Here is a 25,458-nt window from a genome sequence, read left to right as displayed (position 1 = left end):
ATCAGGTGCTTTTATTTATTACAGCACTTACACATTTTAATTTTAGTTCCTTTAATTAAACTGTTTAGGGTTAGATGTTAATTGCATGTTGAACTTGTTTCACCTTCTGCCCTCTCCCTCCATGCTATAAGCACCATTCCTGACAAACTTTTTAAACATCATTAAAAATTAACTGTGTACCAGGTTTAGGGCCAAGTGTTTACCATACAATTTAGTTTATTCCTTAAAACGTAATTATACGGGAAGGTGGTGTATCTCTTAGCTAAGAAGAGCCTGAATGTTGCCACCTGGTGTTAGAGGCAGCTTCGCCATTGTTTCCATTAAAACTGTAGGTAATGAAAGACACAAATCTATATTAATTTGGACTCCGGTAACTCAAAATTCCTGACAAATCGTAGATATTATAGGAAGAACCTTGATTACTTTGGAATTGACTATTGATAGAGGGAAAATCGTATAATCTTTGCAGGTACTCCTTGCCTCCGAATTGAAGACAATATTCTTATATGACTGTTTGGATCTTTTCAGATTGTTTAGCACTTAGTATAAATTTGTGAACTGCTCATAAATTTGAAATAAATTTTTTTTCCTCAATGGAGACATCCATGTTATTTAAGTTAAGCTTCCTATTGACTCTTGTCATCAATACAGTAATTTCCTTGTTTGGATTTGCCCTAACAAATAAATTTATATTGAGAGGTTGATGGTTCTGGTAAGATCAGACTCTTTGGACTCTCGGTAATAAGTGCTGATAGTATAGCTAAGCTCTATCTAGGGATATCAGTGGTAGGGTGCTGAATTAAGTAATACAAGAGTAAGGTCTTTGTTTTGTTTACCACTGCTCCGTCTCTAGTTCTTGAGAAAATAATAGGCAGTCAGTAAATATTTGTTGTGGGTGGATAAATACCTGAAAGAAGGGTAATGAGTGTGTTAAAGGTTGGGGAAACACCTGCAGTGGTCATGTTTTAAAAAATGTATTTGCAGAAATAAAGTATTCTCTATTTGTTGTGAATCTAATTAAAAGATACCAGCAATAGATTTAGATGCCAAAATGCCAGTGTGCCTTTTGAGAAAAAGAGCCCAAGACAAATTCAAATGCTTGCTTGAGAAGCCAGAGTGTGGAGAATCTGAAGCTCCCGTTTTATAGGGAACAATCCTGGTGTTCAGTAGAGTGAAACAAGGTCGTGTATCTTCTTTTAGATCTGTATCTGTTGCTAGGGTAACATTTGAACATCTGCTGGCAAGATTACTCTCCTGAACGACCGTATAACAAAGTAACAGAGATAGTGATGTGCTTAAAAACCTAAAATTTGATTTTTATCGGTTGGTACCCCATTGACCATTCTAAATCGGTCCTAACTCTGCCCTCCCTTCTGGATTTGTGACATGACAAAATGGGCAAGAGACCTTTGCTTTGGCCAAATTAACTGCCAGTCCAGAGGAGTTTAATGACCTTAATTATGAAGTTTCTTATGTAGTAATTTAGAGTTTTGATTTATTAGCATAGATAAGCTTGAAAAGTAAAGCAAAATGGCCACAGAAGCAGATCTATTCAGTGATTTACAAGATAGCTTTCAGGAGATTAGCATATCTAACCATTTACTTGGTTCCACACTCTTAATCTAATGGGAGGGGAGATTAGTCCTTCATTAACATGAGGTGTGAGTTAGGCACTTGGAATAAATTTCCCTTTTGTGTTTTGATGGTATCTGTAGTCGGTGTGAAACCGGAATGAACCTGAAGACTTCAGTTGGTCATTCACCAGCTGTAGTGGGCCACCTTCAGCCCTGAGTTGCTTTGCTTTATAATAATTTTTGGGATTAATAACTATTCATGAAAATTAATAAGATTGGCCATAGAGTTACTCAAATTTTGTTGAATAACTGAATACATTAGTGGAAGAATTTAGTCTGTTTTAATCAATAAGTTTAAAATGATGTTAGTCAACCTAAGATGGCACTTTGAACAGTGGGGCAGGAGAAATGCAGTACCTGTGATGAAAGAATATTAGAAAATACAGTTTTAATTTGAGAGGTAGGGGAGGACTTTTTAAATCAAGACCCAAAATGCATTTGCCTTTGAAAAAAACGTTGATAGATTTGAACACGTAAGACAAATGAGCAATGGATATGAACAGGCAATTATAGAAGAGGAATTTAAAATTGCCAGCCTTGGCTTACTGTTATAAAAAAATTAACTTAATGGATCAGAGACCTTAAACCTAGGAGCTAAAACTATAAAACTCTCAGAAGAAAACAGGTGAAAATCTTTAGGACATTGGATTTGGTGGTGATTTCTTAACTATGATACAAAAAGCACAGGCAGCAAAATAAAATAAATTGAACTTCATCAAAATTAAAAACTTGTGCATCAGAGGACACTCTAGAGTGAAAAGACAATCCACAGAATGAGAGGAAGTAAATTGTAAATCATATGTCTGATACAGAATTAATGTCCAGAATATATGAAATCCTGTAACTGAACAATTAAATGAAACAACTTGGTTCAAATATGGGCAAAGGATTCGAATAGATGTTTCTCCAAGGAAGATGTTCTAGTGGCTAGTCAGTAAGCTGAAAAGGCATTCAGCATGGTGAAATACATAGTTCACACCCATAGGATGACTACTATAAAAACAGCAATGAAAATAAGTGTTTTTGAGGTTGTGGAAAAAATTAGACCCCATGTACATTTCCTGTAAGATTGCAAAATGATGCAGCTCCTTTGGGATACAGTGTTTCCTCGAAAAAACAAAACTTGGAATTACCATAGGATCAGCCAATTCTGTGCTTAGTTACATAGCCAAGAGAAGTGAAAGGGAATCAAACAGGTATTAATACATGGACGTTGTTCTCACCAGTATTCTTTACAGTAGCCAAAAGGTGGAAACAGTCCAAGTGTCCATCAGCTGAAACAGGATAAACAAAATGTGTGACACATGCAGCGTTACCCTGAAAAAGGAAGGAATTTATGACACATGCTGCAACATGGATGAACCTTGAAGACCTTATGCTAAGTGAAATAAGCCAGACCCAAAAGGACAAATACTTGTGATTCCGCTTCTATGTGGTACTCAGAATGAGCAAATTCAGAGACAGAAAGTAGAATAGTGACTTCCAGGGAGCAGGATGGTGAGGAATCCTTGTTTAATTGGTTACAGAATTTCTGTTTGGAGAGATGGAAAAGTTCTAGAGATGAATAGTGGTGATGTTTACATTGCACAACAATGTATATACTTAATGCCACTGAATTGTAAACCTAGAAATGGTTAAAGTGGTACATTTTATATTGTATGTATTTTAACAGCATAAAAATTTTCAAGAGAAAGCTTTGTCAATACAAATTGGAGAGTAAAATGAGATTTTTCATCCTTAAGATTAGTGACAGTTAGGGGCGCCTGGGTGGCGCAGTCGGTTAAGCGTCCGACTTCAGCCAGGTCACGATCTCGCGGTCCGTGAGTTCGAGCCCCGCGTCAGGCTCTGGGCTGATGGCTCGGAGCCTGGAGCCTGCTTGGGATTCTGTGTCTCCCTCTCTCTCTGCCCCTCCCCCGTTCATGCTCTGTCTCTCTCTGTCCCAAAAATAAATAAAAAAACGTTGAAAAAAAAATTAAAAAAAAAAAAAAGATTAGTGACAGTTAACAGTTGAATGTGGGGAAGCACAATCGGTGGGAATATATAAGTTGGTTATTGCAGGAGTCATTTTAATAAAATCTTTTAAAAGTTTTAAAATGTTTATCCTTTATATCTGTTAGCCTAAAGATTTTCTCAGTTGAATAAAAAAGCAAGTTGCAAAAATATATCCTAATATATTTCACATCAACACCATACTTAAGTACCTTAGTGGATGGATAGATGATTTAAAGTATTCATGAGTTATCAAAGTAAAAATAAATGAAAGTCACAGATTATATTGCTGTCAACAAGCTACTTTACAGTTTTGTTTTGTTTTCTTATTCTACTACGTTTGAATACTTTGTTTCCTTTGCAACTTCTCCATGTTGTAATTTTCAGTGTCACACCACTACTACAAAATAGGACAAAACAGACTGCCCTTGTTGCATCGGTGGTTTGTACTTGTTTGCATGTCCTGGTGGAGTGGCATTACAGCAACTGTCCAGACATCATAGGAGATTAATGTTTAGAAATGCAATATAGTACCTTTTACTCTTTAAGTGCCGTATCTGTTTAGATCTTACTGTGTAGTTCAAAAAGGAATTACTTGGCATACCAGCAAAATGTAGGTCAGAAATAGATTTTGACTTTGGTTTATGCTCTTGGATATTTTGAATGGGTGCCTAGAATTAGAAGAGGTGAATGTTACTTTTAACCTTAACAACTCAGAGTGTAGTAACAGATTTCTGTGTGATTTGTATGTGCAGTTTAGTCTTTAGTAGGTTTCGCCCCCTACTGGTAAGCGTTGGAAATATAAATGAATAATTCATATTTACAGGCATAAAGGGAAAGAAAAAGGTTTTGTCAGTGCATATATACAGAAGTTAAAATCAGAGGATAACATACTTATTTTAAGGCTCATATTAAAGTGAATAATTGGTTAGAGATCTGTAAATCATAGAAATATCAGATGGGAAAGTGACTGAAGTTTAAAACAGCTTTGGGAAGAGACTAAAAAAACGCTCAAAGGAACCTAGGTTGGTTTGAATGCTTGGGAAAGTTTGCTTTTAAAGGAATGAGACCAGGCTGATATTCTTTAAAAGTGAAAGCCTATAGGAATGGCTTTGTAATGCAAAATAGTTTTTATTTATGTTTGATACACACTTGTAATGAGCATGTTATTAAGTATATCAGCCTTACTTCCTAACAGATTAGATTCCACATTAAAAGGTCTCATAGAAATGTTAATTACAATTAAATACCTGAGGGCACCTGGCTGGCTCAGTTGGAAGAGCTTGCAATTCTTGATCTCAGGGTTGTAAGTTCAAGCCCTAAATGAGGTGTAGAGATTACTTAGATAAAACTTAAGAAAATTAAACGTCTATATAGAAAAAACTATATTTTGGAGGTTTTTAAAAATAGACCTACTCTATGACCCAGCAATAGCACTGCTAGGAATTTACCCAAGGGATACAGGAGTACTGATGCATAGGGGCACTTGTACCCCAATGTTTATAGCAGCACTCTCAACAATAGCCAAATTATGGAAAGAGCCTAAATGTCCATCAACTGACGAATGGGTAAAGAAATTGTGGTTTATATGCACAATGGAATACTACGTGGCAATGAGAAAGAATGAAATATGGCCTTTTGTAGCAACATGGATGAAACTGGAGAGTGTGATGCTAAGTGAAATAAGCCATACAGAGAAAGACAGATACCATATGGTTTCACTCTTATGTGGATCCTGAGAAACTTAACAGAAACCCATGGGGGAGGGGAAGGAAGAAAAAAAAAAAAGAGGTTAGAGTGGGAGAGAGCCTAAGCATAAGAGACTGTTAAAAACTGAGAACAAACTGAGGGTTGATGGGGGGTGGGAGGGAGGGGAGGGTAGGTGATGGGTATTGAAGAGAGCATCTTTTGGGATGAGCACTGGGTGTTGTATGGAAACCAATTTGACAATAAATTTCATATATTAATAGTGAGAAAAAAAACTATACTTGATGACTGTTCCAAATAGTTTTGTTTCCTTTCTTATATTTTTTTAAAAAAGGGATTGAGTATAAGATATTTTTGAGAGACACAGAGAGAGTGCGCACGAGAGAGAGAGAATCCCAGGAGGGGCAGAGGGAGAGAGAGAGAGAGAGAGAAAGAGAAGTGGGGCTTGTGTTCCTTCTACCTGAAGGGGAACATGAGCTCACACCATGTGGGACTCAAACTCATGAACTGTGAGATCATGACCTGAACCGAAGTCTGATGCTTAACGACTGAGCCAGCCTGGTGCCCGAATGTAAGATTATTTAAAATAAGTTTAAATAAGTTAAATTTACCTCTAAGACTGTATACTGTTAATCCCTGTTTTGAAAATAGCATAAAGTAAGCCGTTAATTGGCTGTTTGGAGACCTTAGGCTTTCCACCCCATTATCATAAGTTCTACACCTAGAGGTTAAGAGGGAGAGGGAGAGCACATGTATGTGAACCTGGGCCTTAATGACAAGAATCAGGCACCCATTCAACAAACACTTGTTGATGCCACCTTGTTGCCAAGTCCTATTTTTGTACCAGGGCTACAGAAGTAAATACAACAAAATTCCTCTCTTGAAGGAGTTCAAGTTCTAGTAGGAGGGAAACATAAAGATAATAAACTATATAATAGAAGATGCTGAGTAATATGATAGATCTGTGTTAGGACAGTCAGAACTCAGAGGAAAGGTACCCAACCAATACCTTTTGTGATATTTAAAAAAAAATTTTTTTTAATGTTTATTTTAGAGAGAGAGAGACAGAGCACGAGTGGGGGAGGAGCAGAGAGAAAGGGAGACAGAGTCAGAAGCAGGCTCCAGGCTCTGAGCTGTTAGCACAGAGCCCGACGTGGGGCCCAAACTCACGAACCACAAGATCATGACCTGAGCTGAATTCGGACGCTCAACCGACTGAGCCACCCAGGCGCCCCACCTTTTGTGATATTTTAATGATAAAACTAAGACTGCCTTTTGGGGTAGCGTATTTATATTAATAAGCTCCATTATTTTCAGTTATACATGTAGATTGAGGCAACTAATATTTTAAATGTATAACGTAACATGCTTTGGAAGGGCGTTTGCATGGGTATGTGTCTTAGGGTGGAGCTATTATTTAAAATAGCATGGAAATATTTATATGAGGAATCTAAAAATATAAAACCAAGCTTATAGATACAGAGACCAGATTGGTGGTTGCCAGGGGGGAAATGAGTAAAGGAAGTCAAAAGGTATAAACTTCCAGTTATAAAATGGAAGCATGGGGACAATAATGTGTAGCATGGCAACTATAGTTATTAATACAGTTAATATTTGAAAGTTGTGCATATTTGAAAGTTGCCAAGACAATCAATCTTGAAAGTTCTCATCACAAGAAAAATAATTTCGTAATTGATCATTTCACAATATATATGGATAAAGATTGTTGAACACCTGAAACTAATACAGTATTGTATGTCAATTATACTTCAATTAAAAAAAACAATCGTATACTGAAGACCTGCCTTGAAAAAAAAGATTTAGTTTCCCTGCCTTGCATCTTATCCTTAACTCTATTCACTCCTGTGTGTTTGTGGTATGCTTTTTTAATTTTGTTTTGCTTTTGTTTCCTTTGGTTTTTAAAGTTAAAAGGAACCTCGGAAGTTCTCTAATCTATTTTTTCAAAATCAGCAAGGATGTCAGAATCACCCATAGAATTCTCACAAGTTCAACATATGCTCGGGCCTCCCCAGGTTCAGTAGGAGTGGAGCCCAAGTATCTAGGTTTTTGTTTTGTTTTAATTTTGTTTCAGCTTTATAGATGATTCTGATCAGCATTTTGTTGAAAACTAATATTCAAAATCAAACCTTTTAATAGAAAAATCCTGGCCTTTCGATCGAGATGTGACTTGTTTAAGGGTCTCTTAGGTATTTAGTAGTACCAGCTAGTTTTATACTGCTCATCAGTAATCTTCCACAAAACTTCAAAAGAAATTTATTCTTATGGTAAATAAACATTAAAACTAGGAGGTAAGGATATTTATGTTTTGTTACTTTATTTCTTTATAGTGATGTGTATTAGTTTTCTATCTTGGGAGTGTTTCCTTTTCTTGGATTAAAGGGTAACACTGAAAAGTTTTTAAGTTGTGTTGATTTTTTAAAGTCTGGATAGATTTAACAGCATCAGAATACAGTTGGAGACCGTTTTTACCTTCTTTAGTCATAATATCACTGTTCACGAGTTCGAGCCCCGCCTTAGGCTCTGTGCTGACAGCTCAGAGCCTGGAGCCTGCTTCGGATTCTGTGTCTGCCTCTCCTTGTGTCTCTCTCTCTCTTTCTCAAAAACAAATAAACATTGAAAACATTCTTTAAACATTAACTAGGAATGGCCCTAAGGGGGGGTGTACCTGGGTGGCTTAGTTGGTTTAAGATCCTACTCTAGATTTCAGCTCAGGTCATGATCTCAGGGTTGTGAGATCCTGCCCCTTGTTGGGCTCCCTAATGACCTGGAGTCTGCTTGGGATTCTCTCTCCCCTCTCTTTCTGTGCCTCCCACACTCTCACATGTGCTTGTTCATGGGCCCTCTCTCTCAAACTTAAAAAAAAAAAATTTGCCCCTCAGCAATATGTTGACTAAGCTGACCCTTGTGGAATATGATCTGGAGAAAACTGTTACCATAGTCTTTACCCCAGAAAATGTAATAACTGACAGCATGTTTTCACAGAGAAAACCTTACTTCATTCAAGTTTCTGTATATTTGTGAATCCAGAACAGCAGGGTTAGACATGATAAGCGGTCTGCTAGGCTTAATAACCCTCCTTTAGAATGTGTGCCTTACAAAAATTAAAATGTCTTATACTTTATGAATTGGTCGTATTCATTGATCAGCATAGCCTTGAAATGTATTTATAGCAGTTATGAGGTCCATACTTGAGAGAGCTATTGCCCCTGGTTGTGTTTTACTATTACAGTGGTGGTGTAAAAAGGCTGATAGAGGAGTCCCTTTTCAGTAAGTAAGTTGCTAGTAATTCTCAACTTCTTTGGGGACATGAAGATTAAAGAATGTTTAGTTCTAAGAATTGGAAATGAGGATTTACAGTTACTAGGTAGCAGTGTAATATTCCTGAAACTTTTATGCCTCGTAATAGTCTTAATTTGGGTTGTACAATGTATATATGAGCTTGAAAATCATCTTCAAGAAATGGGTGTGTATGGGAAACTAAAGATACTTAAGCAAATCTTCATATTTAGTCTTTAGGCCAGTATTGTAGGAGCGTGTATGAATATCTTGAATAGTTGAGTCTTAATGTTTTTTACCCAGGTGTCCTCTAACTCATTTTTTCGTCCATTAAAATTACTGTATTAGTAAAATTCCATGATATGAAAATAGTTTATGTTCATCTTTCTGTTGGTAGACATTTAGTTTGTTTCTAGTTTTGTGCTAAAATGAGAACAAGCATAGTACTATTATAAATATTGTTGAATATTTCTCCCCAATTTACATACATCAGTTTCTCTAAGGGTATTCTTCCTAAAGGGAATTACTGAGTCATCAAGTGTGTGCATCTCCACATTTCCTAGATAATGCCCAATTATTCTGCAGTGTGGGTACATCAATTTAGTGTCCATCAGAAATGTTCCTGTTATTCCTTTTCAACATTTGATATTGTCAGATTTTCAAATTTTTGTCAGTCTGGTAAGCATAAAAGGATATCCTGTTGATTTGCATTTTCCTGAATATCAGTGAAGTCGATTACCCCATGTTTTCTAAAGCCATTCAAGTTCCTTCTGTGAAATGTCTTTTTATTTCAGGTCTTCTGTTCATTTTTCTATCATGTGGTTTCTTTCTTGATTTCTAGGTAAAGTACTTCGGTTATCAATACTTTGAATGCAATTGGTTTGTTTTTTGTAATTTTCTGTATCTAGATCTCAAAGATACTTTCCTATTTTCCTTTACTAGTTCTAAAGACTTAAATATGTATACAGAAGCTTGATCTTCCTTAAATTGGTTTTAAATGTAAGTTTTTATACTGGCAAGACACATCTCACTAGCTATGTTCTTTTTCTTCACGAATTTTGTGGCTGTACCAGCCCTTGTCTTTTTTAAGTAAGTTAATAGAATCATCTTGTCAAATGCTGCTAAAAATGCTATTGGGGTTTTGATTGCAATTACGTTGAATCTATATACATAATTTGCATGGACTGCTTTCAGATGATGATAATTTTCCATGAATGTTTTTATATTTTGTGTGTGTGTTTATTTTAAATACTGAATATAGTGTACCGGGATCCTTTTTATTGCCCACAGTTTAAATGCTACAAATAGAAATAGCTAGTTGCCTTATATATTATAAAAGTATGTAATCGTAAAACTCAATTGTTAAGTATAAAAGTTCAAAGTAGGGAGTCTCCTCATTCATCTGTCCTTCCCCTATTCTGGAGGTGCTCATCATGGTGCCAATCTTGATTTGTATTCAGGCCATTGTGTTTATTAGGAGGGTTGTTACTGTGGTCATAAACATTTTCATCTTAAATTTAAGTTCAGGAGAATTACATTGTCCGTTTATCCTAATGGAAGCTTATTTAACGGTGTCGTTAATTCATAACTCTTTGAAACAGCATTACCAGTAAACAGAGCGTGGTGGTACTTTCAGAATCAGACATGAATGTGGCTGAATCACTGCTTTATACCAGGTGTTGTGATTTCAACAAGTTCCATAATCTCTCTTTTTTAGTTTTCTCACCTATGAAGTTGGGATATAAAAATGCCCTCCCTCATTATTCTAATCAGTCAAATATTTACTGAGCCCCCTCTGTGCTACCTTGGAAAGATTAAATGAGGTTACTTGAGTTAGGTGTTTGACGCAGGAAAGTTGTTTTTTTGCTGTCGGTTCCAGTTTTCTCTATTCAAGTAACTTTTTTCAGCCTTGTTATCTCCTTTTTACCCAGAGTCTACGCCAGGAGACAAATCTGTATCACATTCTTGCACAACTCCTTCCACATCTTCTGCCTCTGGACTGAATCCCACGTCTGCACCTCCAACATCAGCTTCAGCAATCCCGGTTTCTCCTGTTCCACAGTCCCCAATACCTCCATTACTCCAGGACCCAAACCTTCTTAGACAGTTGCTTCCTGCTTTGCAAGCCACACTGCAACTTAATAATTCTAATGTGGACATATCCAAAATAAATGAAGGTAAATTTTCATAGTCAAAACTTTTTAAAAATTCATTTGCATTGGTCTTTGTTTCATTTTGAAATTCACATTTGAACTTCATTTGCTAGGATTTATATCCCCCATAATCCAAGGCCTTTGGTATTGTAATTGCATTAGCAATATTTGGATTTTTTCTGCATATTATTTAAGACTTGCTGTGTACCTGGTAGTTAGTGGAGATGAGCTGTTCTGTGTTTGCGTAATGTGTATGGTGAGGTTTTTTTTGTTTTTTTTAAAGTAAAAACAGCATTTCCAAAAACTGATATGAAAATACTTGAATTCTAGAATTTCAAAAAAATTCTTGAATTTCAAAAAAACCTCTTGTATAGGAGTACATTACTTGGGATATTAAGCTAATTAATGAAAGTAGGAATTCAGGTAGTTCCTTATAATACTTGAAAAAAATTTGAGGTGAGAAATAACATTTTTCTTGTTTTTCTAGTTAATTGCAGTATTCCAACTTTGCTTGTCAGCATGCTACTTAAAGTATTTAGGTAGTCACCTCAAAGAAGTCTGAATAAAAATGGATGTAGTTTTAATTCACAAACCATTCAAACAGTCCTAAAGGCATTGCAAAATTTTCTGTTTAGAATAGTCAATTTTGACTTGTGTCCATTGTTGTCCCAGAATATATTTAATAGTAGTGTTAAGTGGTTAATTTCTTCCTTTATCTTAAACATGTAGCTATTTCAGGCTAGTTGGTCAATAATCTTCTGTCTTTATTGTACTTTTCTGTATTTTGATTTTATTGTGTGATAGGTAACTGTGTTATTAGGGATTGTGGGGCTTTTCAACAGTTTGAAGAAATGATAGCGTAAAAAAAATGCCAACAATAAAAAATCTTGTATGTCGAAAATACATGGTATTCCTAAATTACCTAGCTTTTTAATGTCTGCCTTTAAAAGATTGTTGGAGAGCGTATCAGTGCAGGATTTGAATGGTCAGCTTGTCTAATAAAGCATTTACGTGATATAGCTACCATTTATTTATCCAGTTAATTCCAAGTAACATACTGAGCACTTTAGCAGTGGATGAACAGGTTTCTGGTTATATAATCAAATTCCCGGGAACATGCTTTACTGTTTTTATCAAGTCTTGGAGGAGTTTCTTTAACTGAACACCTAAATTTTAGTGTGAAGGAAACTACTGTTTTCCTTTGCTATAAACTGATTGTTTCTTTTCTTCTGTCTTGTCATTTCACATTTCTAGATCCATTTTATTACTCCTATCTTCTAGAGTTCTAAGTTTGAAACACTGTAGTTTTCTGTGGGTTCTTTTGAGTTTTCAAGTTACTACTAATGCCATAAATGCTTCTGTGTTTTTATTTTAATTTAAGGTATAATATGTTTTTAGTTCTTACAGCAGCTGTGACACAAGCCTCATTGCAGTCTATAATTCATAAGTTTCTTACTGCTGGACCATCTGCTTTCAACATAACTTCTTTGATTTCTCAAGCTGCTCAGCTCTCTACACAAGGTATTCATATTCTTAGGTATCACGAGAATTGCATATTAACTTGGAGGAGGGTTTCATAGCAAATTTTTCTTTAGTCTTTGAAGAAGTTAGCTATAATAATGATTTGGGTTTTTTTTAACACCAGTATATACAGTATTTTTACTTACTGATTCTTTTTGAGATGAGGCAAGCTTTGACATTTGTTTTGCAGTATTGCCATTAAACCTGTAATATATATTTAATTCAGAATTTAAGTTGCCAGTGAAATATTTTACTCCAAAGATAAATGTAAACTGATGCCCTCAATCTTTGTGAGACACTGAATGTATTTTGAGTTGACGTTTGGTTTCAGCTTTGATGGTAGATGGGTTTTGACCAGAGGATACAGAAATGCTCAAGTCTTGTCTTGAATCAGCCATTTCTCTTCTCTGTGGAGGTATTCAATGGAGAGGGACATACATAGGAAAAAAGAGAAGTGAAAGGGTCACTTTGACTTGTCCCCCGACCCCAGGTCTAAAAATTGATAAACTGAGCAGGAATACTTGTTCTGAAATTGAAATGTAATAGTGAAAAGACTTCTATTCCTCTGGTTAGCCTCATGAAGCAGGAGATACAGGGGGATAACTCAGGCTTACGTGTAGAATAAGAAAGAGGAAATAAGGATGGTGAGGGTGCCTTCCCATGTAAGAACAGGTTCAGGCTTACCTTCTTGCTCCAGCCTAAGAAAGGGGTTAGGGGAGGCACACATTAGGTGTGCCTGTCTAATCCACGGCTAATGTAGTCCATGTGGCCCCAGTGAGTACTTCAGGTTCTTGACTTTCTCGGGTAAGTGTTAAGTGTTCTCTTTGGGGGGCAGGGGGCCTGTGAAGAGATGGAAAGACCTCTTCACATACATTGCAGAGGTTTTGGTTTCTTTGAAATTAATTGCTTCACTTTTTTACAGCCCAGCCATCTAATCAGTCTCCAATGTCTTTAACTTCTGATGCATCATCCCCAAGATCGTATGTGTCTCCAAGAATAAGCACACCTCAAACTAACACAGTCCCTATCAAACCTTTGATTAGTACTCCTCCTGTTTCATCACAGCCAAAGGTATGTCGCTTTTGAGGGAAATTTGGAAAAGAAACCACTCACTTTTGGAAAAACCAACTTAATGTTTTAGAATCTGTAGTGTCGAAAAAGCTCTCTTTGAGAATGTAGGCAGTGGTGGAATGAATGAGGGGTGAGAACAGATGCAGGTTAGACTTGGTAAACTGAGGGCTAGATTAGGGAATTTCATCTGTGCTTCCTCTTTACACACTGATTCTGTTCTCTTACTCGCTTTGGGATTTCTGACCTGGAGAGTGGGATAAAGAAGGATATGCTAATTGTCTTAATGTTTGTAGAATTGTTTAACTCTAAAAGGTAGGAGAGAACATGTTTTCCAGTGGCTCCTCCTACCCCATACTTTTATTTCAGAGTCTGTTTCTGTGCTAATGCCTTTAACGTATATATTTAACGTCACATGAGAATCAACGACTGTTTGGTTCATTTAATAGATAAGAAAACTAAGCCTTCAGTTAAATCTAGTTTTTTGTGATGGACTCAGAATTTGAGACCTAGGTCTTTCTGAACACAGAACCCATTTTACTAAGCTATACTGCCTGTGTTTGTCCAGGAGAAATTTTCTCTAGATGGCTCCTCAGGGCACAGTTAGAAAGTTGCTGGTCTGTTCCTTTTGGAATATATTTAACAACAACAGTGCTGCACCCCAATTTTGTACTACATCATTTGAGTCTTGCCTACAGATTCATAAGTAAATCCCAGTCCATGCTCATTCTTGGCTTTGTAGTCCTACTACCAGCAACACATTAAGAGATTTGGAAGTTGGTATGTACAAATTGCATTTGTTTTTTCTTAATGGTAAATTTAGGAAATTCTTTTTAGTTGTTGTAAAAAGCGGGCTGTTTTCAGTCCTTGATGGAAGTTTTTACTGAAATAAAATCATAAGCAGAAGCCTAAAAATAAAAGTGCCTTGATCCATAACTTGAAATTGATGGTAGGCCAGCTTAGGTCTTCCTGTTGGCTTATCCCTTCCTTTTTCAGTCCTTTATGCATGTTTTAAGGTCAATCTGGATTGAGTTTTTAAAATTCTGACTTAAACTTGTTAGTTTATTGTGCAGTTTCTTATTGTTTGCCTGTATTTTCATGGGAGAATTGTGAGTTTCAGCTAAAGAGACCTTATTCTTAGGCCTTATCCTTAGAGCTTAAAACTTAACTTCAGGGTGGTGTCTTAAGAGTATAGTAAATGATGACTGAAAGGGAAGTAAGTGGTAGTGTTAGTTTTATAGTCAGTTATAAAATTAGCTTTTCAAATCCCTTAAGCATATGGCTATCAATTTTTTGCATTCAAAAACTTTTTCGGGGTGCCTGGGTGGCTCAGTTGGTTAAGCGGTCGACTTCAGCTCAGGTCATGATCTCCCGGTTCGTGAATTCAGATTCTGTGTGTCCCTTTCTCTCTGACCCTCCCCCACGCGCGCGCACGCTCTCTCTCTCTTTCTCTCTCTCTCTTTCTCTCTCTCTCTTTCTCTCTCTCTTTCTCTCTCTCTTTCTCTCTCTCTCTCTCTCTTTCTCTCTCTCTCTCTCAAAAATAAACATTAAAACAAAATTAAAAAAAAAACTTTTTCAAGTTTTTTTTTTTTGTTTTGTTTTTTTTTTTTTTTAAGTGGACATTGGGTATTCTATAGATCTTCTAAAAATGGTCTTTATAAAAGGACATGTTCTTTTACATTCAGAAGTTTACCAGGCTATCCACAGATTTGTTTTGGAGAAAATGAATCAAAAAAAGAAAAGAAAAAAATAACTGCTATCGGAGGATGTGACTTAATCACAAATGGCTGTTGTTGCCTTTGCGCCTTAATTTGGGGCTTATGTTTAAAACTACTTGTTTTCCCTCTCGGTGGCATCTGAACCTGCATATTGCCACTGACAATTATGGACCTCTTCTTGTTCCACCTCTACAGGGTAGCATCTCTTTGAAGACCACTCCAGTTGAATTTTGCATGGGCCATACCTATACCAATATATAGGCCAATCTATACATTCTCTGCACATGTCGTTGAAATTTGAGCCAGCTGTATTTATGTGATGTGTTAACATTAATTTTTCTTGGTCTATAAGTAACAGTAAATCAGAAAAGCTATTTTAGCATATTGGAAAGAAAACTTTCCACAACAGTAGGCACAACATTAGGAGAACTAGTTTCTTAGACTATTGTGCTAAGAAAGTAGTCTTTTTTTAAATAATTTTTTTAAATGTTTATTTATTTTTGAGAGAGAAGAGGGGGAAGGAGCAGAGAGAGAAAGCGGGGGAGACAGAATGCAAAGGAGGCTCCAGGCTCCGAGCTGTCAGCACAGAGCCCGATGCGGGACTCGAACTGACGAACCGCAAGATCATGACCTGAGCCGAAGTTGGACACTAAACCAAATGAACCCCCAGGCACCCAGAAAGTAGTCTTAACGGCCTTGGGCCGTTTTATGAAGAAATTAGATCCTGGTCTCAGAACTAGACTGTCTTCTAACTACATGAACTTGGGGAACTTACTTGAGTTCACTTCTTTAAATCTCCAGATTTTTCACAGTTTAAGATTTTTCAACCAGATTTGGAGGGGTGTGTGGATTTGGGGGCCTTAAATTACCATGATTTATACTATTAAATATGTCTGTATCGCTAATACTAATTTTATTATGAAACAGAATTAGGACAGTTTGTGTTATCTTAAACAAATTACTAAAGACTAGAAACAATAGGTACTTTTCGTTGATAGTGCTTTTGCTTTTATTTAGTTTCCATGGTATTTGTCTTATGTGATAGAAGGATATCTCACCAGATTTTGACATTTCAGGTTAGTACTCCAGTAGTTAAGCAAGGACCGGTTTCACAATCGGCCACACAGCAGCCTGTAACTGCTGACAAGCAGCAAGGTCATGAACCTGTCTCTCCTCGAAGTCTTCAGCGCTCAAAGTAAGTTGATAGGTGTTGAAACATTTTTTCCTTAATATTGCATGCTGCATTGTTTGAATGTTATAAATATATATGTGTAATAGAACTTGATCTTGGAAGAATCCATGGATAGCCTTTGTTTTGTGCATTGTAAGATTTATAAAGGGAAATCTTATTACAACTAGGTGATTTATCTCTAGTATTGAAGCTGGGTCATTCTTGAAGAAAGTGATTCCTTTCTTTAGAATTTTACTTAGTGGAATATGATGGGATTAACAATATGTGATACTTGTATAAAGAGGGCACGTGAGTGTAAATACTTTACTTGTTGGAAATGACATCATTTTTAACCTCATAGCAGTTTTAGATTTTGAGTGTATTGACAAAGCCAAAAATGTTACATCTAAGACCTGGGCCAGTATTTATTTCCCAACTGGTCTGTGTCCGGTTTTCCTGATAGCTTTAACTCTGACCCCTATGTGGATTGCTTGTCAGATAGGGCTATGTTGTGTTGTCACTTTCTTTGTTAATTAACAAATACAACTTTAAATGATTTTCATTTGATTGATTTTCCTATTTTTATTTCTTGCTATGAGGTGGCAAAATAATTCAACTGTTGTTTTTATTGTTGTTTTCTAAACAAGCATTTCAGAACTTATACATCCAAATGAGAGTTGTTCCCTTCAAAATAATCACCTTGGGAAGCTGTCTTCTTACTCCAGCAATGTTGCCATTGCTCAGAACATTTTTGGGAAACTCTTCTTTTAAATTGTCTTTAGAGGCGGCAGTATTATTTTAAATATCCTCAGTGATGAAAACTCTTCATCCTTTGGGAGATTTAGTTTTTGGAAATAACTGAAATTCATTCAGAGCCAAGTCTGGTGAAGCAGGTAGGAAATCAACTTGGGTGACTAAATTTTTGGTTCTCACCACCATATCCCCAAACCCTAGCCCAAACCATACAGTTTTAAAAGAAGATAACCAATCTCAGAGTGTTACCTTTTTGGTCTTATTTTGCCACTAAACTCCTTCATTGCTCTCCAATAAAATGCCTGTATTTTGCTTCACATTATCTACCCTCTGATTATTTCGTTCTGATGTTAAACAAAGGCAATCGATTTTTTTCCCCTCCATATCTACATGTATGTAAAATAGAATATTCACCTGTTCCTTGTATCTACAACGGTTAAAACTGGACCGTTTCTAACGTTCTTATTAGCGTCTCTGGTATACGAAATCAACGGTTTCTGTTGTCAAATTTAGAGAGCAGTGGTAGTTTAAATTTAACTGACATTAGTGTTAAAAGGGCTCTTTTTTCCCCCTAAAGTGTGGAGAGGAATACACGATATAAATACAGTTTGGATTTTAAATTCTATTTATTTGATGTTCAAATAACAAATTTTTCTTAGGAATTTGGATATCTGTAAATTAGTAGAAGGTATTGACACTTTCTAGGATACCTACTTTTTTAAACATACTACACATTCAACTTTGTTTTCTCTTCCAGTAGCCAGAGAAGTCCATCACCTGGTCCAAATCATACTTCTAGTAGTAATGCATCAAATGCAACAGTTGTACCACAGAATTCATCTGCTCGACCTACATGTTCATTAACACCTACGCTAGCAGCACACTTCAATGAAAATCTCATAAAACATGTTCAAGGATGGCCTGCAGATCATGCAGAGAAGCAGGTATGTTGCATGATTCACAGAAGATGTTTTACCTTTGGGTGAGTGACGAAAATACAACTTCTACTTTTAGAAAATCTAATCCAGATCACTGAATTTAAGCTACATTTTAAAATAACTGATTTCTAATTAGATTGTCTGTAGTCATTTTATAAAATATTTGATAAATAACTGTAGGGTATTTATGAGGTGACTTTTTATCCTATTAAAATAATTACTGTTACAGCTACCGTTATCAGATACTCAGCAGTTAGCACCTGTGCTGAGTCCTTTATTTTTCTCCACTTCTCAAAACTGTTAACCAGTGCAGGTAAGGAGTTTTCCCATTTTACCAATGAGTCCCTTACGAGCAAATAAATTCTATATCAAGGTCACCCAGTTAAATCATGATGGAGCTCACATCAAAGCCATGGTGTTTTTTCCACTCAGCTGGCCACTCTGATATTTAGAACCCGTTCATGTAGTTAGTCTTCCGTCGTTCTCTCCACTAGACTAGCAACTAGAAGTGAGGCAACAGTTTTGCTTTGTAGTGAGGGACCTTTGGACAGTGCAGGTAACTGCCACTGGCTTCTCCCTTTGAGCAGATCACTGACTGTCTGAAATTTTCTCTCAGTTCACAGAGATAATGTTGTGTGTCTTATGACACAAGAAAACAGTGAGGCCCTTTTATCAGTGTTACACCTGAACTTTACTCGAGCTGACTCGGCATCTTTTTATTAACCACAAATCACGAGATCTATCCTAGTGCTGTGCGTTATTGAAATTGGAAATACTGTTTTCTCAAGCAGTTGAAGGGGAAATCTTTGAAAAGTACTTTCCACCATTAGCGATGGGTTTTCTTTTTTTTAATTTAATTTAATTCAATTCAATTCAATTTTATTTTTATTACTATTTTTTAAATGTTTATTTTCAAGAGAGAGAGCACAAGTGGGGGAGGGGCAGAGAGAGAGGTGTGGATTTAAAGGAAAAGAATTAGGGGCGGCTGGGTAGCTCAGTCAGTTAAGCGTTCCACTCTTGATTTTGGCTCAGGTCATGATCTCCTGGTTTTGTGAGATCGAGGCCTGTGGCAGCACGACATGGAGAGCCTGCTTGGGATTCTCTCTGCCCGTGCCCTGCTTGCACACGCACCCTTTCTCTCTCAATAAGTAAGATAAACTTTTAAAAAAATAAAAGGATTAGTTTGTAATCTCGGTTTAAAGTTCTACTCAGCAGTTTGACGTTTTTTTGGTATGTGATTGTGACATATTTTCCACGATTTGTATTTCTTTAACTATAGGCATCAAGATTGCGAGAAGAAGCCCATAATATGGGAAGTGTTCACATGTCAGAAATTTGTACTGAATTAAAAAATTTAAGATCTTTAGTCCGAGTATGTGAAATTCAAGCAACTTTGCGAGAGCAAAGGTAAGTTTTTCACTGAAAGCCATTTTTGTGTGAGCGTTGTATATCTTCACGTGAAGAATATAAACCACATCTCACTTCTGAAATTTAAAGTTCCTTCTGCTATATCATGTTCCATAATACTGTAACTGCATTTTTATAGTTTAACAGTATTCCTGGTGAATGGTAATGGCATCTAGATTTTAATTCTCTAACCCATGGTAAATGCTGTGATAGACTTCTTTTCCCCTTATGTTAAGACTCTGTAAGGTACAGTAAGTTTTAAAAAAATAAGATGTTTGTGTGCCTGGGTGGCTCAGTTGGCTAAGCGTTCGACTCTTGATTTCGGCCCAGGTCATGATCCCCATGGTTGTGAGATGAAGCTTCACAGTGGCACTCCCCATTGAGCATGGACCTCGCCTAAGATTCTCCCTCTCCTCTTTCTGTCCCTCCCCGACTTGTGCTTGCACGCTTTTTCTCTTTCTCAAAAAAGAAAAAAGAAGTGAAATGTTGCAACACTGCATGTTAAGTATACAGGAATTTTTTTAAAAATAAAAATATTTTTTAAAAGTGAAATGTTGGCAGCAGCTGATTACAAAGGGTCTCTTCTTTAATTGAGCGTGGGATTCTGAGGATGCTTGTTTCAGCTGAAATTTCAAATCGTTATTTACATGGTGTTTGGAGCATCTGCGGATCCCTTGGGAATTACAGTAAGACTATAGTTGTCCCAACAAGTATATCTATTTTCTGAATTGTTTTCACTTAAACTCTTCCTGTCTCCTATTTCTTAATCTAGTATCATACTCCAGTAAGGATACCTACATCCCAATAAATAGTATAGATATTTTTTAAATGCCGATTACAGAATGAAGGACAAACTTTTAATGGCTTCACATCCTGTCTGTGTAAGTCACTGGTTTATAGGTAGAGTTACTCTTAACATGAAACCACAGATATTTAGTAAACACTAAGTTGGAGTTTATCCTCAACTTGGAAAAGTAACGCATCTTGCAGTCACTAAAGCATCTGGAGGTACATTTTGAATATCACTTGAGAGTTGTGTACTCCAGGGTTGCTCTGAAAGTACTTCTAATAGACACAAAGCTTGACTTCATTTTGGCTTGGTAAGATAGACGGTTTGACTTGCAGGAACTTGCAGCCTCAACCGTTGACACAAGTGTACACGGGTAAATACCAGCCCGTCCCTCTTATGATCATGCCTAGTCCACTGCTACGGGCGGTAAATGGCCCACTTCACAGAAGAGAGGGCCAGAAGGGGAACAGTTTCACGAAGCTCCTGGAAATCTAGTTGCCCGTGGAGTTGGTGTTTTACTAACATTTATTTTAAATATTATGTGTCACTTGGACTGTGACGTGGCTCCGTTTTTAAGGGTCTGTATTTATGTTGGGAATTGTTCTTCACAATGATTAGCCTCCTGCACCTAGTTAATTCTAGGCTTACTGGATTGTGGCCCAGAAGTCATGCAGTCTAGGTTTATCTCCTATTTAATCTCCGCTGCCTTTTGTGTGTGGGTCTCTGATGATACAGTAAACAAAGTACATTTTATAAGTCGGTCTTGATATCGGGGCACCTGGCTGGCTCAGTCAGTTAAGCACCCGACTCTTGGTTTCCGCTCAGGTCGTGATCTCCTGGTTCGTGAGTACAAGCCCCGCATCAGGCTCTGTGCTGACAGTGCAGAGCCTGCTTGGGATTCTCTCTTTCTGCCCATCCCCCACTCGTGCACACACGCTCGCACTCTCGCTCTCAAAATAAACTTAAAAAAAATTTTTGTTAATCTTTATATTCAAATTAATTGGAATTTTTAGGAAACTAGGAACATTCTAACTTTTGTCATCATAATACTTTAATACGTATCATATACTCACTGGTCATTTTGTGTTAACAAACCCATATTTAATTACTTAGTCTGAACTGCGGTTACTCATTTTATCTTTTTTTAAGATAATATCTGTAGTTAAAAATGTGGTTTTTGGTAACATTTGTATGAATTACATGAGTTCTAATGCCTTCTTTTATTTTTCAGGATACTATTTTTGAGACAACAAATTAAGGAACTCGAAAAGCTAAAAAATCAGAATTCCTTCATGGTGTGAAGATGTGAATTAATTGCACATGGTTTTGCGTACAGGAACTGTAAATCTCTATTGCCCGATCTTAACATTTTTGAGCTGCATTTAAGTAGACTTTGGACCGTTAAGCTGGGCAAAGGAAATGACAAGGGGATGGGGTCTGTGAGAGTCAATTCAGGGGAAAGATACAAGATTGATTTGTAAAACCCTTGAAATGTAGATTTCTTGTAGATGTATTCTTCACGTTGTAAATATGTTTTGTAGAGTGAAGCCATGGGAAGCCATGTGTAACAGAGCTTAGACATCCAAAACTAATCAATGCTGAGGTGGCTAAATACCTAGCCTTTTACATGTAAACCTGTCTGCAAAATTAGCTTTTTTAAAAAAAATTTTGGGGGGTTAATTTATCATTCAGAAATCTTGCATTTTCAAAAATTCAGTGCAAGCGCCAGGCGATCTGTGTCTGAGGATACGATTTTGAACCATATGGGCGGTGTACAAAATATCATGAAACAACTGTTTCCACACTTGCACCTGATCAAGAGCAGTGCTTCTCCATTTGTTTTGCAGAGAAATGTTTTTCATTTCCTCAGTGTGTTCCATTTCCCTCTGAAATCCTTGATCTGATTTTATCCATTTTTTTTTTTAAGGCTCCTCTTTTTCTCCTTTCTTAAGGCACTGTTGCTATGGCACTTTTCTATAACCTTTTCATTCCCGTGTACAGTAGCTTAAAATTGCAGTGATTGAGCATAACCCACTTGTTTGTATAAATTATTGAAATCCATTTGCACCCTGTAAGAATGGACTTAAAAGTACTGCCGGGCATGTGTGCTGAAAGTACATTGATTGCTCAACTAGAAAGAAATGGCCCAATGAACATGGTTGTGGGAGGGGAAAGAGGAAACAGAGCTAGTCAGATGTGAATTGTATCTGTTGTAATAAACATGTTAAAACAAACAAAAATTGTTACTTTTCTTTTCCTTCGGTCAATGCATATTAGAAATCGAACTACCTGGGGATTCTTTATCAGAACTATTCTTGTTGAATGTTTATACTTAATTGAAATAATTCCTTAAGGGGTTCTGTTTAAAGCATATTAACAGGAAATTGTGTATAAGATATTTAATGAACTAAGAAATTCAACAAGAATGATTAAGTCACTTCCCAAGTGGTTGTCATTTGTTATAAACCCTGGTTTAACCTGTCTTGCTATTATGACATTTCATTTTGAAGGATGTTTGTGTTGTAGCTAACTGTTCAAGTCTGGTGCTGACTGCTGTTCTTAGCCATCACAAAACGCTAAATTTGTGTCATTGGAGCTTCCTTCTGTTACCTGGAAATGGTGGGAAAGCTCAGCTTTGTATATTGTTTCCTAAAGTATATTAAAATAAAAAAAGAAACTATTGCTACTATAAAATTACCTTGGCTTTTTTTTTTTTTTCCTTTTCTAAAATATTGGTCACATGGCCTTAGCATGACACTGCCAGTATTCTATCAAATCACAAGGGTTTCTTTGTGCAGAAAATTTAATTTCAATTTCAAAAATCTTAACCGATTTAGAGACTTTTTTCCTATTGAGGCAGATGTATTTATGTGCTTTCAGAACTGCCAGCACCAAGGGCTTATTTTGTGATGTTAGACATGTTGTTGCATTCTGGGATACGAAAATTCCAAAATTGCTCTTGTGCTTCAAGCATATTTAAAGTGTAGAAGATAATGCTCAAACCTTGCAGTAAACTTTAAAAAAGTAAACTGTAAGTGATAGTATGGATGATACTTTCTAAAATACATAAATGTTCCAGTGTAATTAAGAGGAATCACAATCTTCTACTGGAAACTGATTTTTTGTTGTTGTTGTTGTTGTAACTTGAGCTTCCTTTTAAAAATGTAAGAAAAGACGACTGTCAAATTATATCCTCATGGAATGTTCATACCTGTAAGATTGTTAACATTTGCTGGGCTTGATTAGTGCATGTAAATGAAACTCCAAAGGGCAATGTTAAGCGAGAACTCTTAACTGATGGAGTCCTGTATCTTTCCTGGAAAGAAGTGAGCAGTTTGTGATGTAGTAGGCAAATGTTTCCTGGTCAGATGGCAATTTGACTTGTGGTTTAAGGTAAATTGGAATTTTATTTGCTAATAGTTTATGGATCTATGTCACCTTATTCATTTGCTTTGAAAAAATGTTTACATCCCTAAATGAATTGCTTATATATATATATATATATATATATATATATATATATATATATATAGGAGAAGATGCCTAATATGAAATTTCCTGGTGAATTTTTAAACAATTAAAATTTTTGTGGAAATATTTTTACAATATTTGATTCACTTATTATTCTGTAGTAAATTATCTCAATCATTGCGTTTAATACATTGTGTCCAGCTACAAACCTTCTTGAGATAACCAGGGAGTATTTCTTAAGATAGGCATGATACCCAAGAATATTCTTCATACAGTCGGCCTGTTGCCATGGCTTGGAACACGTATCTCATTTTGATGGGCACCTTGGCTCAGATAATTTGAAAATAGGAATGCAAAGAGTCCCTAGGAAACCTCAGGGTTTTTATTTTAAAAGGACATTAGCAGTCTTCTATTCAAACCTTAAAAACTGGTGTCGTAATAAAACGTATTTTGTGAAGGTGAGTCTGTTAGGAAGTCTTTGCCCTGAAGAACCAGATTTCCTACTTTTACATTGTTTTCTGTTTAACTAGTTTGACTAATTTTTCATTTTAAACCTTGGACTATGACTCCAGATTTTAAGCACACTGAAAACTCCATTCTTCAGCTCTTTTTAAAGATCTGATGCTTCTTTTAATAACCCAAACGAATGGTTTTATCTTCTCAATTTTATATACATTTCACACTTCTGAAACCTTGGAAAGGAGGTGCTTAAAACTTTGCAAAGTGAATTGTTAACCCATTTCCAACAATCTATTGTTTAAACATAACTAGCTTTAAGGGATTATTTCAAAGGGGGGGGGGCACAAAGTAATTTATTCTGCAAACCGGAACTATTGTAGTTGAGGACTTAAAGCTACTGTATTTAGATGTGGGTTTTGAATATACGGATTTCTTTTCAATACCTGTATATATGGCTATATTCTTGTATTTGTACTGAAGTGTACAAAATGACACTCAAAGTAATAAATATGTTTTGACTATATTGTGCAGTTATTTCAGAACAGTCTTTTGAAGGTCTTAGTCTTAGAATGCATAATTTGCATTTGAGTAAGAAAATACCAAATTACTGCAAAAGTTGTACTACGATTCAGTAGTTTCCATATAATTTAATTGCACTATTGTGATGAAAAATTTAGCTTAATCTTTGAGGTCTTGAGATCCTCTTCTAATTTGCTGTACCCTTTTTTCCTGACCTCTGAGTTTTGGGAGTGCCCTGAAAGTACAGTCTGCCTAGGCGATCTCATCTTGGCCCTTGGCTCTGAGAATCCCGATCTTCGGTCAGTTTCATCCACATTAACCTCCAGTCTTGAACCCTTCAGCTCCAAACAGCAGTCAGTGTAGATACTTGCCTCAACGTGGCAAATTCTCAAAAAAAAAACCAAAAAAACAAAAGCCTTGTGCCTCAGACTTCACTCCCTAGTGTCCCCATTTTCAGTAATTGATCCCGTCATTCCCCATTGCTTGAGACCCAAACGGACGAAGCATCCTTTGTCTAGCACCCTGTATTTAATCCATCAAACCTGGTTTCCAAAATATATTTTGGATCTGAGCGCTCATTACCTCCATGTTTACAACTCTATTCCAACCCACGATCATCTATGAACCAACCAGACTGCTGGCATGATCGCCTACTCTGCTTACCACCACCACCACCACACGCACCCAGTCTGTTCTCTATGCCAGAGAGAAATGAGAAGCATGTATCATTCTGGTCAATGACTTCACATACAACAAAGTCCAAACCTCTCCCTGTAGCTTGTGCTCAAGGCCCTGAATACCCACTAGATTCTCCCTCTCACTGCAGTCTCACCTCAGGGTTTTTAAAATACCTGGCTGGAAAG

The 25,458-nt window shown here is 36.5% G+C and overlaps 1 protein-coding gene across 11 annotated transcripts in view; it reads left to right on the top strand.

Moving 5' to 3' along the window:
* The window catches only part of WAC (WW domain containing adaptor with coiled-coil), an 88,823-nt gene extending 64,224 nt beyond the window's left edge, over positions 1–24,599 (top strand). For 7 of the 11 annotated variants that reach the window (XM_058681597.1, XM_058681599.1, XM_058681595.1 and 4 more), the window contains 7 exons: positions 10,535–10,804; positions 12,179–12,301; positions 13,224–13,372; positions 16,164–16,282; positions 17,769–17,955; positions 19,229–19,356; positions 21,378–24,599. In XM_058681597.1, coding sequence (XP_058537580.1) covers positions 10,535–10,804; positions 12,179–12,301; positions 13,224–13,372; positions 16,164–16,282; positions 17,769–17,955; positions 19,229–19,356; positions 21,378–21,447 — 1,046 coding nt within the window. In that variant the 3' untranslated portion in view covers positions 21,448–24,599. The remainder of the gene's footprint in view (positions 1–10,534; positions 10,805–12,178; positions 12,302–13,223; positions 13,373–16,163; positions 16,283–17,768; positions 17,956–19,228; positions 19,357–21,377) is intronic. The other 4 variants (XM_058681601.1, XM_058681602.1, XM_058681593.1 and 1 more) reach the window with 1 other exon arrangement.
* The last annotated feature ends 859 nt before the right edge of the window (positions 24,600–25,458 follow it).

Source organism: Neofelis nebulosa, chromosome 8, assembly GCF_028018385.1.
Source record: "Neofelis nebulosa isolate mNeoNeb1 chromosome 8, mNeoNeb1.pri, whole genome shotgun sequence".
In the NCBI taxonomy this organism is placed as follows: domain Eukaryota; kingdom Metazoa; phylum Chordata; class Mammalia; order Carnivora; family Felidae; genus Neofelis; species Neofelis nebulosa.
The sequence above is the reverse complement of the archived record's forward strand: the minus strand, read 5'-3'. Positions and strand labels throughout refer to the sequence as shown.